The 14,950-nt window shown below is 35.4% G+C and overlaps 1 protein-coding gene across 1 annotated transcript; it reads left to right on the top strand.

Annotated features, from left to right (window-relative positions):
- Positions 1-4: 4 nt before the first annotated feature.
- Positions 5-553, top strand: LOC120209304 (UDP-glycosyltransferase 79B2-like; the record flags this gene model as incomplete). Its single annotated transcript, XM_039208347.1, has 1 exon — positions 5-553. A coding segment is annotated over one exon (549 nt), but the record flags the coding sequence as incomplete, so codon positions are not given.
- Between the last annotated feature and the right edge of the window lie 14,397 nt (positions 554-14,950).

Here is a 14,950-nt window from a genome sequence, read left to right as displayed (position 1 = left end):
GTGAGTTGCAGAAGGTTGGGATGAGTTCCAGGAATTGGTCCTTGGGTTCGAGTCATGTGGACTCCCATTTTTGGTAGCTTTAAAGCCACCCAAAGGATGCTCGACTGTTGAAGAAGCACTGCCTGAGGGGTTCCAAGATAGGGTTAAAGGGAGAGGGTTGGTTTACGGTGATTGGGTTCCACAAGAGCTGCCATTGAACCACCCAAACATTGGGTGTTTCGAGAACCACCGTAGTTATGGATCAATGTGGGAATTTCTGCTTAGTGACTGTCAGATCGTGCAGATTCCTGAAAATTTTGATCAAATTCTGAATACAAGGTTATTGGTGAATGAACTCAAGATTGGCGTTGAAGTGGACAGAGGTAAAAACAGGCAGATCTCAAAGGAGTCGTTGAGTGAAGCCATCAAGATGGTGATGGACAAGAACAATGAAACAGCTGAGATGTTGAGGGCAAACCATGCCAAGCTGAAGCAAACACTTTGTAGCAGAGATCTTCAAGAAGAATATATCAACAATTTCGTTCAAGCTCTGCGAGATCTTGTCAAAAAATAGTCTTAAGATGCAAAATCCAATGTAGAATCCAAGCTCGGTGTAGCAGAGTTTATGGTGTCATATTCTTTAATGAAGATTCCTAGCTCTGTGTTGAGGTGTTCTTGTATGTTCGGAACTTATTCTAGACTCAATATTGATTTAGGATCTTATTCCTACTTAATTAATAAACTTAAACCGGCAATATATTTCATGTCCGAAAATATCTTCACTAAAATAAATATATATTGAGTTTTTAATGTCTCGTTGATTCGTTTCAAGATACATTAAAAAGCTAACTGAAAGTTGATCATGTTTCAAGAATACATCTTCACCTAAAAATGCTCGAAGTCCATCTGAACGTTCGTTGGAAGTAAGCTGATGTTTCAAACTAAAATCTTCTTCAATAACAATATTTGGGCCTTTAAAAAGGTAAGTTGGACCAAAATTGGGTATTACAACTTATATCGTTTAAATGGGATAACAACATTTCATATATATCAAGTCTAATTTATGATAAAGTCAATCATAAACATGTTGGTATATTTTATAATTATGTTATAATTAGTGCATCTTATTTTTTATTATCCATTGGTGTGTTTGTATATTTTTATTAAGAATTATCTGGCTAATGTGATTAGTATACTTTTAAGTTTTAGAGACTCTTTTATCTTGAGATTTTAAACTTTTGTTATATTTATTCTTTATGTATAATAAACTTTTTTTAGATGAATATGTGCTATCATTTCAAAACAAACCAATACACCAAAACTGTAACATCCCAAACTACGGGTTAGTGACTTTATTGTAAAGTTTCAGAATTTGTTGATTTAAATAGGAATATTTCAGTTGGATTAAGTGGTGAATATGAAAGAATTAAAAGGATAGTATGGTAATTTAGCTTAAAAGATATTGTCATCTCTCTATTTAGAGAGATACACGTGGAAGAGGAGATAATTCTTCAGAGTTATCTTCTCCTTTTTGTTCTTCATACGTGAGGCTTGAAGCATGAGGTGAGTTTTCTGATTTTTTTTTGGTTATTTGTTAAAATAAAAGTTAGGTTTTGATCATTAGAATATAACTAAGCTTAAGGAAAGCTTAAGTTGTCTTATAATCAAAATATGAAGAAGTTATAAGAAATTAAAGAAAACGGTTTTTTATATGAAATTATGGAAAAGAGTTGATAAGTTGAATTTGAAGTTAAATTTGACTTGTCATCATGCTAATTAAGGAATATGAAGTGTTAGAATTGTATTTAGAACATATTGAAATTTGAGTATGATTCTTGATTACATATGAGAGATAGGATTTTGAGGTTTGGATGGTTTCATGGATATAATTGGTTTAAGTAATGGTGGTTAGGTTTAATGACATGGTAGGGGTTTAAAATAGAAGAATTGAATGAAGAATTGATGATTTTCAGGCTTAAAATACAATTTCTGGGTAGAGGGAACTGATACCCTATGAATGGGTATCGATTCCCCCCTCTTGAACGAAAAATTCCAGTATGTTCAGGGGGTATCGATTCCCCCTTAAATGAAAAATGGAATTTGGTTCTTTAATTTGGTTTAAGTTGTTAACATCAAGTTTAAGGCTTAGGTTTCTTATAGTTGTTTTGAAATGTTATATTTATGTAGATATTGAGTCTAAACAAGTTCCGGAATAATCAAAGGATTAGGATCGAATCAAAGCAAATAAGGCTAAGGTAAGTGCAATTTTAATGTACTTATATTATTGACGAACATGGCTTGCGATGAGCTAGTGATGGAGTTACTATGGTAAGAGTGACTCCTAAAATGTTATTTGATTTGTGATTCTTATATGTGCATGAATACATGAAATGGGTATAGGTTATTATATATGTTATATGATATGCATAGACATAAGAGCATAAAACATAAGATATATGATATGATATACATGATTATATCCATATGTGATATATGCTATGAGACATGACCAATGTGAAATGAGATAGGCTATGTGATATGATATGAAATACATGGTTACATATGTTGTATGTGACAGAAAAGAAAGAACATGTGATGAGAAATGTATCATCGTAAATGCCCATAGTATATGATACGAGAGCTATAGGTATAGTTGGCATGCCAATAGTCGAGGGTATTGTAGTCCTTCGGAACGTAGTGGTCCTACGAGACATATATAGCAATCATTTGGGACGAATACTGAACAAATGTTTGGTGCCCATGAGGGAATTTATACGAGCTGTGGTGACAGCATTAGTGCACAACCTCAATGTACTCACATACCTTTGTTCTCAACAGCAATATACATGGGCAATTGAAATATAAATTAAAGTGATTCAAAAAGGTAAGTTTTCATGTGTGCATGACATATGTATGCATGTTACATGTTTGATGTTATTGCCTCACTAAGTCTATGACTTAGCGTGTAAGTGATTTACACGTAGGTACCAAGAAACGAGAAGAACAAGAATAGAAGTAGCAAGGACAATATTATTACTAGAAGATCAGATCAGAAGTAATCGAAAAAGTAGGTATTTTGTTGTGTATAGAGTGTTGGCATGTAATAAGTCGTTAATTATGAGCACTCTGATCGAGTTTGTATTTTGTGGTCTCTTTTATGTAAATTAACGTATTTTGTTTTAAACAAAGTTTTAAATTCCCGGGGTTTTTCTTTAAGAGTCAAAGTTTGAAAAGTCAAAGTGACACCTCGGACTCGTATTCGAGTCGGGTACAGGTTGGGGTGTTACAAAAACTCCATACAAAGACACAAGCAACCAAACTACCCCTGTACACCAAAGCAACCCAACAACAAAAATAATAGAAAAACACATGCCCTAAACTCACAAGTAGCAAACAAAACTAACAAACACATACCCTAAACTCACAAGAAGCAAACAAAACTAACGCCAAGAACAACCAATAAAAGAATGGAAAGAACATAAACCTGTAGCAACAATAGAAGAATGAAAAACACAACCCTGAAGCAACAATAACTACGCACCAGAATCGCATATGCCCCAAACTTCACAAAGCAAACTACTGCCAGGCCCCCTAGCTTTAACCTTCATACCAAAAAATCTCAATCTCACTAACTCCCTTATTTAAAGACCAATATCCTCAACAGTTGTAGACCTACCTTGAAATATCATCTGATTATGCTCTTTCCAAATACATGCCACTGCACAATTCCAAAACATCCTCAAAACAATTCGGAAGAGAGCCCTCCCTTTCAAATGGTGACAAGCCCAAAGAAGCTCATGCTCCCAATCCAGGACTCTCCTATTCAGCTAACAAAACTGGAGGATACCTTCCTACACTGCTTTAGAAAACCCACAATCGAAGAAGAAATGATCCCTTGTTTCTTGTTTACTAGAGCAAACAACACAAAGATCGCCAATGGCCAAGTCGAAAGAGATGAGCCTGTTTTTAGTAGGGAACCTAGCAAGAACTGCCGTCCAAGAGATAATAGACACCTTGGGAATGTTCCTCGAGTGCCACACAAGCCTATCCTAAGTCACCTTATCACGCCTTACCTTCAACTCGCTCCAAATCCCCCGAATAGAAGAGCAAGAACTCCCAAGCAGCCCTTGGACCGACATCACCTTAGGTTGAAGCCTACAATTCTGGGGACATGACAACTGCCAAAATGAATTGTTTTTAATAATATAAGCATGAATCCAAGCCACCCAAATAGACTTGTCTTTAAGCAACAATTTTCAGATCAACTCAATCTTTCAAGCATGGTTCTAAACCTTCAAATCCTTAAGACCAAGCCCTCACTCGAACTTAGGAGAACAAACCTGCAACCAACTCACTCTAGCTCCTTTCGCAGGCTTGTCTTTACCCTTCCAAAAGAACCTAGAACAAAGTAGATTGAAGCGCTTAATGACCACGTCTGGAAGCATCAATTGAGAACTCCATAAATTCTCAATGCTATATATAAATACCTAGATAAGTTTAAGCCTGCCATCGTACGAAAGAAAATTAGCCTGCCAACCTTGCAGCCTAGCAACAATCTTCTCAACCAAAGGAATGTAGTCTTTAACAGACAAGCGTTTCGTAATGAGAGGAAGACCCAAATACCTGACAGGGAGCTTACCTCTATCTATACCCGTAATTTCAAGAATTTCTTGAAAAAGCATCAGTATTAACACCAAAAAAAGTTTTGACTTAGAAGCATTTAACTGTAGACCATAAAAATGATAAAATACCTTTACCACCTCCCAGACACCCAAAACAGAATCAATATTGCCCTTAGAGAAAACTAACAGGTCATCAAAAAAGTAGAGATTAGTAACCTGGACCCTATGACACTTCGGATCAGGGGCGGACCTATGTGGCCCACGAGGTAGCAGTTGCATACCCATTTTTCTTTAAAAAAATACCAACACTTAATATACTATATTAAAACTTCAAAATTATGCACACATTTTTTATTTTAGTTTTTATTTTTCTGCACATTTGTAGTTGAAATTTGTGCTCTTTTCTGCATACTTTGTTTTGTAGTTGAAATTTATGCTCGGAAGTTGTTAATCTATTCCATATTTTCAATTAAAAAACTAATTAAAATAATATATATTATTTAAAAACCTTTCATTTTAGCTATTACTAATACTAAAGCTTCTGTTTTGCGTTCAAACCCACATACTCTAACCCCACTTCTACTCAATTCTCATTTCTCAGTCTTTTGTTTGTGCCTAAACCACCTACCACGACGCCATTCACCGGTGATTTTCCGATGAACTTCCTCAATTAGGTCGCCGGTAAGTTATTGCTCATTTATTTTGGACCCCCATTTTTTAATTCCTGGATCTGCCATTGCTTCAGATGATACTGAATAACCCCATACTCTGCAAATTTATCCAACAACTTAGACATGACGTTCATGGTGATCATAAAAAGATAAGGTGACAAAAGATCCCCTTGACATACCCCCTTCTCCCCTTAAAGAAACCAACAAGACCCCCATTGAGAAAAATAGAAAATGAATTAGTGGTAACACATTGCTTAATCCAAGAAATCATTCCAATTAGAATCTCAAGGGCTTACAAGACAGTAACCAAGAAACCCTAATCCACAAAATCAAATACCTTCTGTAAATCTAATTTTAGGGCACACCGATGAGAGAGAAAAGCACAGTTGTACGTCTTCACAAGCTCCTGCGCCATAAGAGTATTATCTACAATACTTCATCCAGGAATAAAAGCACTCTGACTTCCAAATATAACTTCTAGAAGAAACCCCTTAAGTCGAGAGACCATAATACGAGTTATATATTTATAGACAACATTGCAGCACGAGATAGGCTTGAAGTCCCGCATATGACTAAGATTAATCTTCTTTGGCACAAACACCAAAGTAGTCTCATTAAAAGCAGGATACATCCTATAACACTCGAAAAAATAAAGCATAGCCTGAACAACATCCTCTCCAACAATATCGCAATCCACCTTAAAGAAATGAGATGAATAACCATCTGGCCCAGGAGCCTTATCAGAGTCATGGGTAAACATGACAGCCTTAACTTCATCCTTAGAAACTTTTCTCAGAAATTGGTCATTGGCGTCCTTAGAAAAAAGTAACTCCCATGAACTCCTTGAGAAAACTGACCTTAACCCCCAAAACAGAACTATCTCTAGACCCTAACAACCACTCAAGAGAAGAGAAAGACTCCTTAGCAATTTGCTCTTGAGTATCCAAAAGCTGACCTTGCTTATTAAACAGAGATCGGATCTTTTTTCTATTCTGCTTAACAGTCACCATAGAATGGAAAATTTTGGAATTCTGAGATCCTTGACTTTTACCTCAAAAAACTCTCCTCGATACTGGTATATGGAAGAAACCTGAAAATCCATTGAGACAACAATAATGAGTTTTATCGGCTAATCTTTCTATTAATTAGTAAATAAAAGGTAAAGGAAAGTGATCTTTGCGAGTAAGAGAGTTCAACTTCCTGTAATTTATGTAGACTCACCACCCATTTTGTACTCTAGTTGGAACTAACTCACCTTTCAAGTTTTTGATTACCGTAACACCGGTCGTCTTATGTACAACATGAATCGGACTTACCCAACTACTATACAAGATTGGATAAATAACATCGGCGTCAATAAGCTTTTGAATTTCCTTCTTTACCACTTCCATCATCGGCGAATTTAGTTGGCGTTGTCTTTCTCATGATGATTTAGCTTTTTCTTCGACCTTAATCTTGTACATACAAGTTGAGGGACTCAACCCCTTAATATCGGCTATGGTCCAACCAATAGTTTCTTTATATGAACACAATACCATTACAAGATCTTCTTTCTCTTCCTTGGTTAATTTGTTTGACACAATCACTGGTAAAGTATTGTTATCACCAAAAAATGTGTACTTCCAGTGATATAGTAATTCCTTGAATTCGATCTGAGGAGCCTGCAAAATATAAAGTAAAAGTTTAGATTTCGAAGGTGTAGAAATTTCATTAGAACAAATTAAATTAATGAAAAAAGTTTGTTCAAACTCCCTAAATTCACCATCAATGTCATCCAATTCCCTGTAAAACTTATCGACAAAGTTAGTTTCAATAAATTCATCAACTGCAGGCTCAATCACATCAACAAAATTAATACTTTGAACATTTTCAGGATACCGCATCGCTTTATAAACATTAAATTTAACGATTTCACCGTCGAATTCCATTGTGAGAATACCGCTCCTCATGTCAATTTTTGTATCCAAGAAGAATCTCAGATGAAGTACTTAAGCGATCATTTTTCATGTACACCACATAGAAATCGATCGAAAAGATTAGCTAGTTTACCTTTACTAAGACGTTCTCTAAGAGTCCTTTCAGGTATATAACTGAATGATTCACCAATTAAATGGTAACTCTTGTGTCCTTTAATGGTTCGACTGAAGGAGTGTTGTAAACGAATAAAGGCATCACGTTTATTGAGGCTTTCAAATTGTACATCGCCCTCATAATGTCCACTTTACCGATTTTGTAAGGTATGGCGAATATGCCTTGTTCCTTCAACTTCGGTGGAAGTCATCGGGTCAAAACCACATAAATTTTCTCTCCAAGGTTACTTTCTCATGCCCGGTAAGTCTTCTTTTATTAGTACAAAACTCTTTAAGGAAACGGATATACCTTAGGACCTTCCAAATTACTTCTAAGAGTATGATGTTGATCTCAACTTTCTGGAAGACATCTAAGATATCCTTCTCCTCGGCTTACTTGTCTTTCTTTATGAATCTTGATAAGAAAAGAGGTGGTACGACATATGGGAATGATAAGGCACGAATTCTTTTTTTTTTTTTGAATTGTGGTGTCATCCTCCTTTTGGGATTTGGCATCACTTATTTCTCTGTCTTCATAGGATTTGGCATCAATCTCCTTTCAGATCGATTGCTCAATAATTGTTCCACTTCTGAGAGTGATGGTACTCACATTCTCCCGTGGGTTTGCTTCAGTCTAGGAGGGAAGCTTGCCGTGTGATTTTAAGAGGCCCACGGTTTGTGCCAATTGATTGATTTGTTTGTCAATTTCTTGTAAGTGTGACTCTGTGCGATTTTAAAATTTTTCTTGGGATTGTGCCAATTGTTCCACGAGCGACTCGAGTGAACTCTTTGGTGGTTGATATGTTACGATGGAGCTAGCCGCAGTTGGTAAGTTTGATTCAGCCTCTGATTTTGCGCATAGCTGAAATTAGGATGATCTTACCACCCTGGATTGTATGTATTTCTATGGGTATTATAGGGCCTTTGGGGAGGTCCCGAAAAATTACCCACGTCATTCACTTGTGCGCTCACTTCTTCTTGTAGTGTTGGGCAACAATCGGTTGGGTGGTTTGGCATCGTACAAATCCCACATACTTTGGTCGATCTGTTTCTTCCTGCAACAAAGGAATTAACAATATTAGTTAATTTATCAATCTTATTTTCCAGTGAAATGGTAATTACCTCGTGAACCCGACAGCTAGGTTCACTCTTGGTGCCAAACTACTGAGAGTTGGTTGTCATCGATGAAATTAACTCTATTTCTTGGTTTGATGTCATGTTGACGAGAGCTCCCCCACTAGAAGTGTCGATCATTTTTATCTCCATGGGAAACAAACCTTCATATAAATATTGTAGAAGTGTCTATTTGGTCAATCCGTGTTGCGGACAGCTCGCACATAGCATCATGAATCACTCCTAGTAGTCGTAAAGTGACTCCTCATTCTTTTGTTTAATTTCTAGGATCTTTCGCCTCAGTTCGCTTGCCTTCGCTGCTGGAAAAAACCTGTTAAGAAAAATCCGATTTGAATCAGCCCAAGTATTTATCGAATTGGTGGTAAGTAAAATATTCATTCTTTTGCAATGCCAAAAAGAGAAAATAGAAATGTTCGTAATTTAATTTGGTCTTTGGATACTCCTTGAGGTTTCATGCTTGAACAGACCAAATGAAATTCGGCTTGGTGTTGCAGACTTTCGCTAGGAAGACCGTGAAAGGTCGAAAGTAAATGTATCAAAACCGTCTGAGTTTAAACTGTATTTCTCCTTGAGGGAAATCGATGTAAAGTGGTTGTTGTACCGCAGGAGCTGTAGCTAGTTCTCGGATAGTTTGATCACCCATTGGTTTTGGGTGTTGTACGTTGTGTGTGACGAATCTGCAATGGATATGTTATCGGTTTCGATTTTGGATTGCGAAGAATTTGTTGATTCCTCGTATGTGGCATCAGTTGTATCTTTGGAACTTGCTTGTTCTTGTCATTTCTTTCTTCTCCCGAAGTGTTTGACCGTGAATTCGTCTCACTCGTGCTTCGATTTCTAGATCAATCTTCTAATGTGCCAGTAATCTTCTTGGTCATAAATCAAAAACAAGAAATTAAATCAATAATTCTTCCAAATCCCCGGCAACGACTCCAATTTTGTCACGCGTCGTTATTATGTCAAAATAAATAGCCTTAATATCAATAAAATAAAAAAGAATAAGTAGAATAGTGAGAGTAAGGGTCGATCCATAGAGACTAAGAGTTTGATGATTTCATCGCTTTTGATCTTACTTCAGGCGTGATTTGTAAAAGAAATTAGAGGTGAGATTTTGAAGAGTTGAAGTGAAGAAATAAAAATGATTGAAATAAAATAAAATAGTATACAAGGACCAACCCCTGTAACTTATTTTTTTCTCAAATGAATCGATAATCTAAAATCAATTTTCAGATCTCAACTCTTTGTGAGTTAATAGCAACAATCGCTTATTAATTCAACGCTTTTGAATTCTGGAAAAACCCGACTCGGATTTTATCGTCTCAATTGAGAATCTAACCCGATTTCAATTTCCCTTAGCGGACCGCCGCTAAGTGTGTTCATAGGAAGTCGAATGTGCCACAAGCCGATCCTTCCTCCCAACTATTAATCGAAACCTAAATTCAATTCCAACGTGCACTTTCTGAAATGAAATCACTTTGATTGTAAAAAGATGGTCGATTACCGATCCTTGATTTCTAAAAGCTGGAAATGTAACCCTTAAGGGTATGAAGCGCTTTTCGATCCTCACGACTTAGAATCGAGTAATTGCTTTAGCATTTGGCTATGAAAACTTAGTTAAGCATGATTGAATTCAAGTTTAGTATTTAAGAAAGTAAACTAAAAACTTGAAAATGGAAAAAAACTTTTATAAAAACTTAAAGAAATAAACAATAGTTGAATGAATTCTGAATGAAGACATTGATGATTAGAGGCTTACCCCAATGGGGTATTTATAGTCCTCAAAAAAACCTAAAAGATAACATTTAAAACTAAAAAGATAATTCCTAAAATAAAAATAAAATAAATCCTAATTTGAATTCAAAAATCCGACTGAGTCTTTGATCTTCACGCCACTGCTAACTGGATCTTCTAGAAGCTACTGATTGGGCCTTCTAGAAGTTTTTGACTGAGCGCCATGTCACCTACCACGTCATCACCCGTCATCTGCCACATCAGCTGTTGACTAGATGCCATGTCGGGTGTGTCATGCCCCAAGTCGTGCCCACTAATCCGGCCATGAATCCAGAAAAATAAAAAATTATACCATTTCCTAATCAATGAGTAATTAATCATAAAATAATATATAACTTAAAACTAATCAGTGACCATGTGTCGATTACATATAATCCCCATGAACACATCCTATGTATGATCATCGGCTACCACATGTTGGTACATGTGATCTCATTCAATATCAATGTTGTTACATATAATCAGTCTACACTATCATTTCCTAGGACGTCTAATCAATATTAATGTCACGACAACTCACACCGAACAGAAACACCATAAATAATCATATAATAGAATACGAGGACAATAACATATTTTTCTTTTAAAAAAAATCAGATCAATACCATCAGAACCACCATCTTACTATCATCTTATCGTTCACTTTACCAATCAATAATTTTCATGACACGTTAAGGAGAACTCTATCCATTCTTCTTTTAGCTATGCTTTTTTTTTAATTAAATGTTGATAATTTACTTTTGAGGGAGGGATATTACTAATCTATACTTGAGAGAAGCCGAAGGGTATGTTTCTGTATCTAGAATGCTCATTCTTTTCTGCAATTTTTTCGTGTAGCTCCCGAATCTTCACAAATTGTTGTCAGATATTTTGGCTTTGTTAATAGTATCTTACCATCTATAATGTTTGTGCATGTTGATGGAAATCTATGATCATTTTTTAGGAACATAGCTTTTTTTCATTGAAGGTCTGAGGGTTCAGAAGGGAATTTAATATAATGGCTATAACAATCTGAAATTTCTAGTTCCGCAGACATTATTCTCCTGGATCATAAATTGTTTTGTTATTGATAGCTGCTTGGAATGCTTACTAATTGGCTCTTCCCTACATTGATTACTGGTTTGAGTTTAATGAGATGCTTATTTTCAGGACATTGAATCAGTAATTAAGGGAAAATTTGATGCTGTCCTCGACACCATTGGTGTGCCCGAGACGGAAAGAATCGGCACCAATCTTTTGAATAGAGGCGGGCACTATATGACACTTCAGGTAAGAGGTGGAACCTCATAATAATTGTTACTCTCAGAAGAGCAATCTCTTCTTCAACCCTTTCTTGTTCATTTTTATGGCTACACAACAAGAATTACGGCTCTTTGAATCGCTGGAGTTCGCCGCCTGGATTTTTATCCTAGCCTGGTGCAAACCCTTTAAGAGCCTGTAGACACCCGTTTTTGTCCGGGTTTTTTTTATCGTTATTTTATTATTATTATTATTATTATTTATTATTATTATGTTTATTAATTACATATTACAATTTTTGCAGGCCAAAGGCCCAATCCCGGAGCCCAACAATCAACCCATCAGATTAGGGTTTCAAACCCTAAATCAGATTAGGGTTTCAAACCCTAAATCAGATTAGGGTTTCAAACCCTAAATCAGATTAGGGTTTCAAACCCTAATCCCCTAAATGATCCAGCCGCCGCCGCCAGCAGCAAGTGAACAGCCGCGCCGCCGTCACTGTTCCGGCCCGTCTCGCTCCACTCCGATGGTCCAGCCGCCGTTCCCGCGCCACCATCGTCATCTACAGTAAAAAAATCAATCAAACAGCAACCCCATCAACCCAAATCAGAAAAAATATATATCCAAATTCTAAATAAAAAATCCCTATAATCCCGAAAATCCGGGATTCAATCACCCTAAATCAACAACCCATAATTTCCCCTATTCCTAGACCTCATCATCTCAACCAAATGCAGGATTAAAGCACATGCAGTAGAGAAAGGAGGGATTGGGGGGTTGAGGTTTGAAAAAACAGAAGGAATCCGAGAAAACAAAAAAAAAATATGAAAAAATAAAAAGAAAAAGGAAAGAAGAGATTACTTTTCGTGATACCTCTGCCGTGGGCTTCGCCGAGACCAAAGCTAGGCCACCGCACCGAAGGTAAACAAAAGGGGTTATCGTTTTTGGTTTAGGGTTGAGTGTTTCAAGGGTTTTGAGCGATTTAAACAGAGGATAGAAGGAGAGTTTAGGGTTTTATTCGTATAACCCCGTGGCCATCGATTCACGGTGGCCGGGGTTTTCTTTTCTCTTTCGGCAACAAGAAAGGGGATTGAGGGTCTTTAGGGGTCGGTTTTGCTCCCCATGGCCACCGATACGGTGGCCGGGGAGCCTCTGTTTGGTTGTTGCGGCGAGGGAGAAAGGAGAGTAGAGAAAGGGAAAGGAAAGGAGGCTGAGAGAGGGGTGAAAATGATTTAGGGTTCGGTTAATAACCCTAAAATGGGATTATATCCCAGTTTCAAAAACGACGCCGTTTAGAGGTTTCCGTGTTTTCATATTAAGGGGTAAACTACTCTTTTGGTCCCTGTTACTTTGTAACCGCACGATTTGGCCATGGAATGAAGTTTATATTATTTCAATTTGAGCCTTTATCTTTCATTTTTATATTTTAGTCACTATCCTAGGTTATAACATTTTTGTTTATATTTGGTTCTGGTTTCAGTATTTATAAATGTTACATCTTCGCCACTGATTTAATATTTCATGTATGTTTCTTTGATATTCGAATCTGGCCATCACATTTATAAATATTTTATTTTAGTCCTATTAATGTATGTTATGTCATTTTTGTGGATATTTGACTTTGGTCCCCATGTTTGTAATAGTTTCATTTTAGTCACTAATTTCGTGTGTTGTGTATTTTTGTGAATGTTTGACTTTGGACAGAATATTTATGTATTTTTACATTTTAGTCACTGTTGGGTATTTGGTTTAATTATTGCTCAGTCCCTCATGCTATATATCATACTATTTGTTTATGTTCGATTCTGGTTTTAATATTTACAAATGTTTCATTTCAGTCACTGAATGTTACCTTTCTTTATTTTAGTTAGTATTTTTAATTTACTTTGTTTACATTATGGTCAATGTTTAGTATAAATACTTTAGGTAAATTATTGTTGCCCTTACGAATTATGTTTTAATTTGTTTTAGTCCCTTAATTACTTATTTTTGTATTTTATTTTAGTTTGTAATGTTTTTATTTTATTTTAGTCCTATTAATGTATGTTATGTCATTTTTGTGGATATTTGATTTTGGTTCCAATGTTTGTAATAGTTTCATTTTAGTCACTAATTTCGTGTGTTGTGTATTTTTGTGGATGTTCGAATTTGGCCATGATATTATGTTTCTTATATTTAGCCACTGTTTGGTATTTGGTATAATTACTGTTTGAATCTTTAAGTTTCTGTTTATTCTAAAATTGACCACTGATTTTGTTCTGTTTTATTGTAGCCATTGATTAATCTAGTTTCTTTATTTTATGTTTCTGATATTGTAGTTTCAATTTACACAGTTTAGTCACTTGTCTATAAAGCTTAGTTATTTTATTTTATTTGCGTTATGGTTTGCCATGTTTGCATGTTTACATTTTAACCCATGTTATATTATTGCACTCATATTTTACTTTGGCCACAATGTTTGTATTAGTTTCATTTTAGTCATTGATTTTTGTATGTTGTATATTTTGGCTGATGTTCAAAATTGACTCTAAGATTTGTAAATCTGTTTATTTTAGTCACTAGTTTGCATTCAGTTTAATTACTATTTTAGTCCCTACGTTTCTGTTTTGCTATTTTAGTCTTTTAATTTTCTATTTTTCTGTTTTAGCCCTTTAATTTATTATTACCATGTTAGTCATTGTAATTATTAAATACTTACTTTTTGGCCATTATATTTGGGTTGTAACTTCTTTTAATCCCCTATGTATGTTTTTCATGTTATGTATTTATTTGTACCATATGTAATTAAATATGTTTGATTTATTTGTTGTAAATATTTATTTCACATATTTCTATTTCTATTTATTTCCATTTTTCTTTATTTAAATATTGTCCAAATACTTGTAAGTACACGTATGCGTAGAATGAGCGTGGAAAGTATCACTTGGTCGAAGTGGTGCGATCCGATACGGCATTTTAACGACATAGGAACTTGCAACAAGTCGATTATATTTCACTAATTAATTTGTGCAAATGATGCAATGTGTGTTATATTAAATAGTAATTTATTTTATTTTATGTAAATGTCAATTTCAAATTTTGCATTTGTATTCAATTCACATTTTAGTTAATCAATTTATTTTGTTGTATGCAAACATCAATTTTATTTATATTCGATTCACATTTTATCAAGAGGGAAATATTCTTTATGGATGAGAAATAGTCGAGTTAGCTTTCCCGATGGAGGATTGCTAATTTCGAGATTTCTTTTCGAGTTAAAGAATTTTCTCTAATTATTTAATTCGAAGCAAATTAATCAACGTCGATAAATAGATCATATTTTAACTTTATATTTGATTTATAATTTCCACCATTTACAACGATGTGTAAGCGACACAGTACCAGTTTTGGGCGTTGTGGGGGTGTTTACCCTTCCCCGCACGTAACCGACTCCCGAATCCATTTA

Source organism: Hibiscus syriacus, unplaced genomic scaffold (assembly GCF_006381635.1).
Source record: "Hibiscus syriacus cultivar Baekdansim isolate YM2019G1 unplaced genomic scaffold, ASM638163v2 tig00000655_pilon, whole genome shotgun sequence".
In the NCBI taxonomy this organism is placed as follows: domain Eukaryota; kingdom Viridiplantae; phylum Streptophyta; class Magnoliopsida; order Malvales; family Malvaceae; genus Hibiscus; species Hibiscus syriacus.
This window is presented reverse-complemented; position numbering and strand designations above follow the sequence as displayed.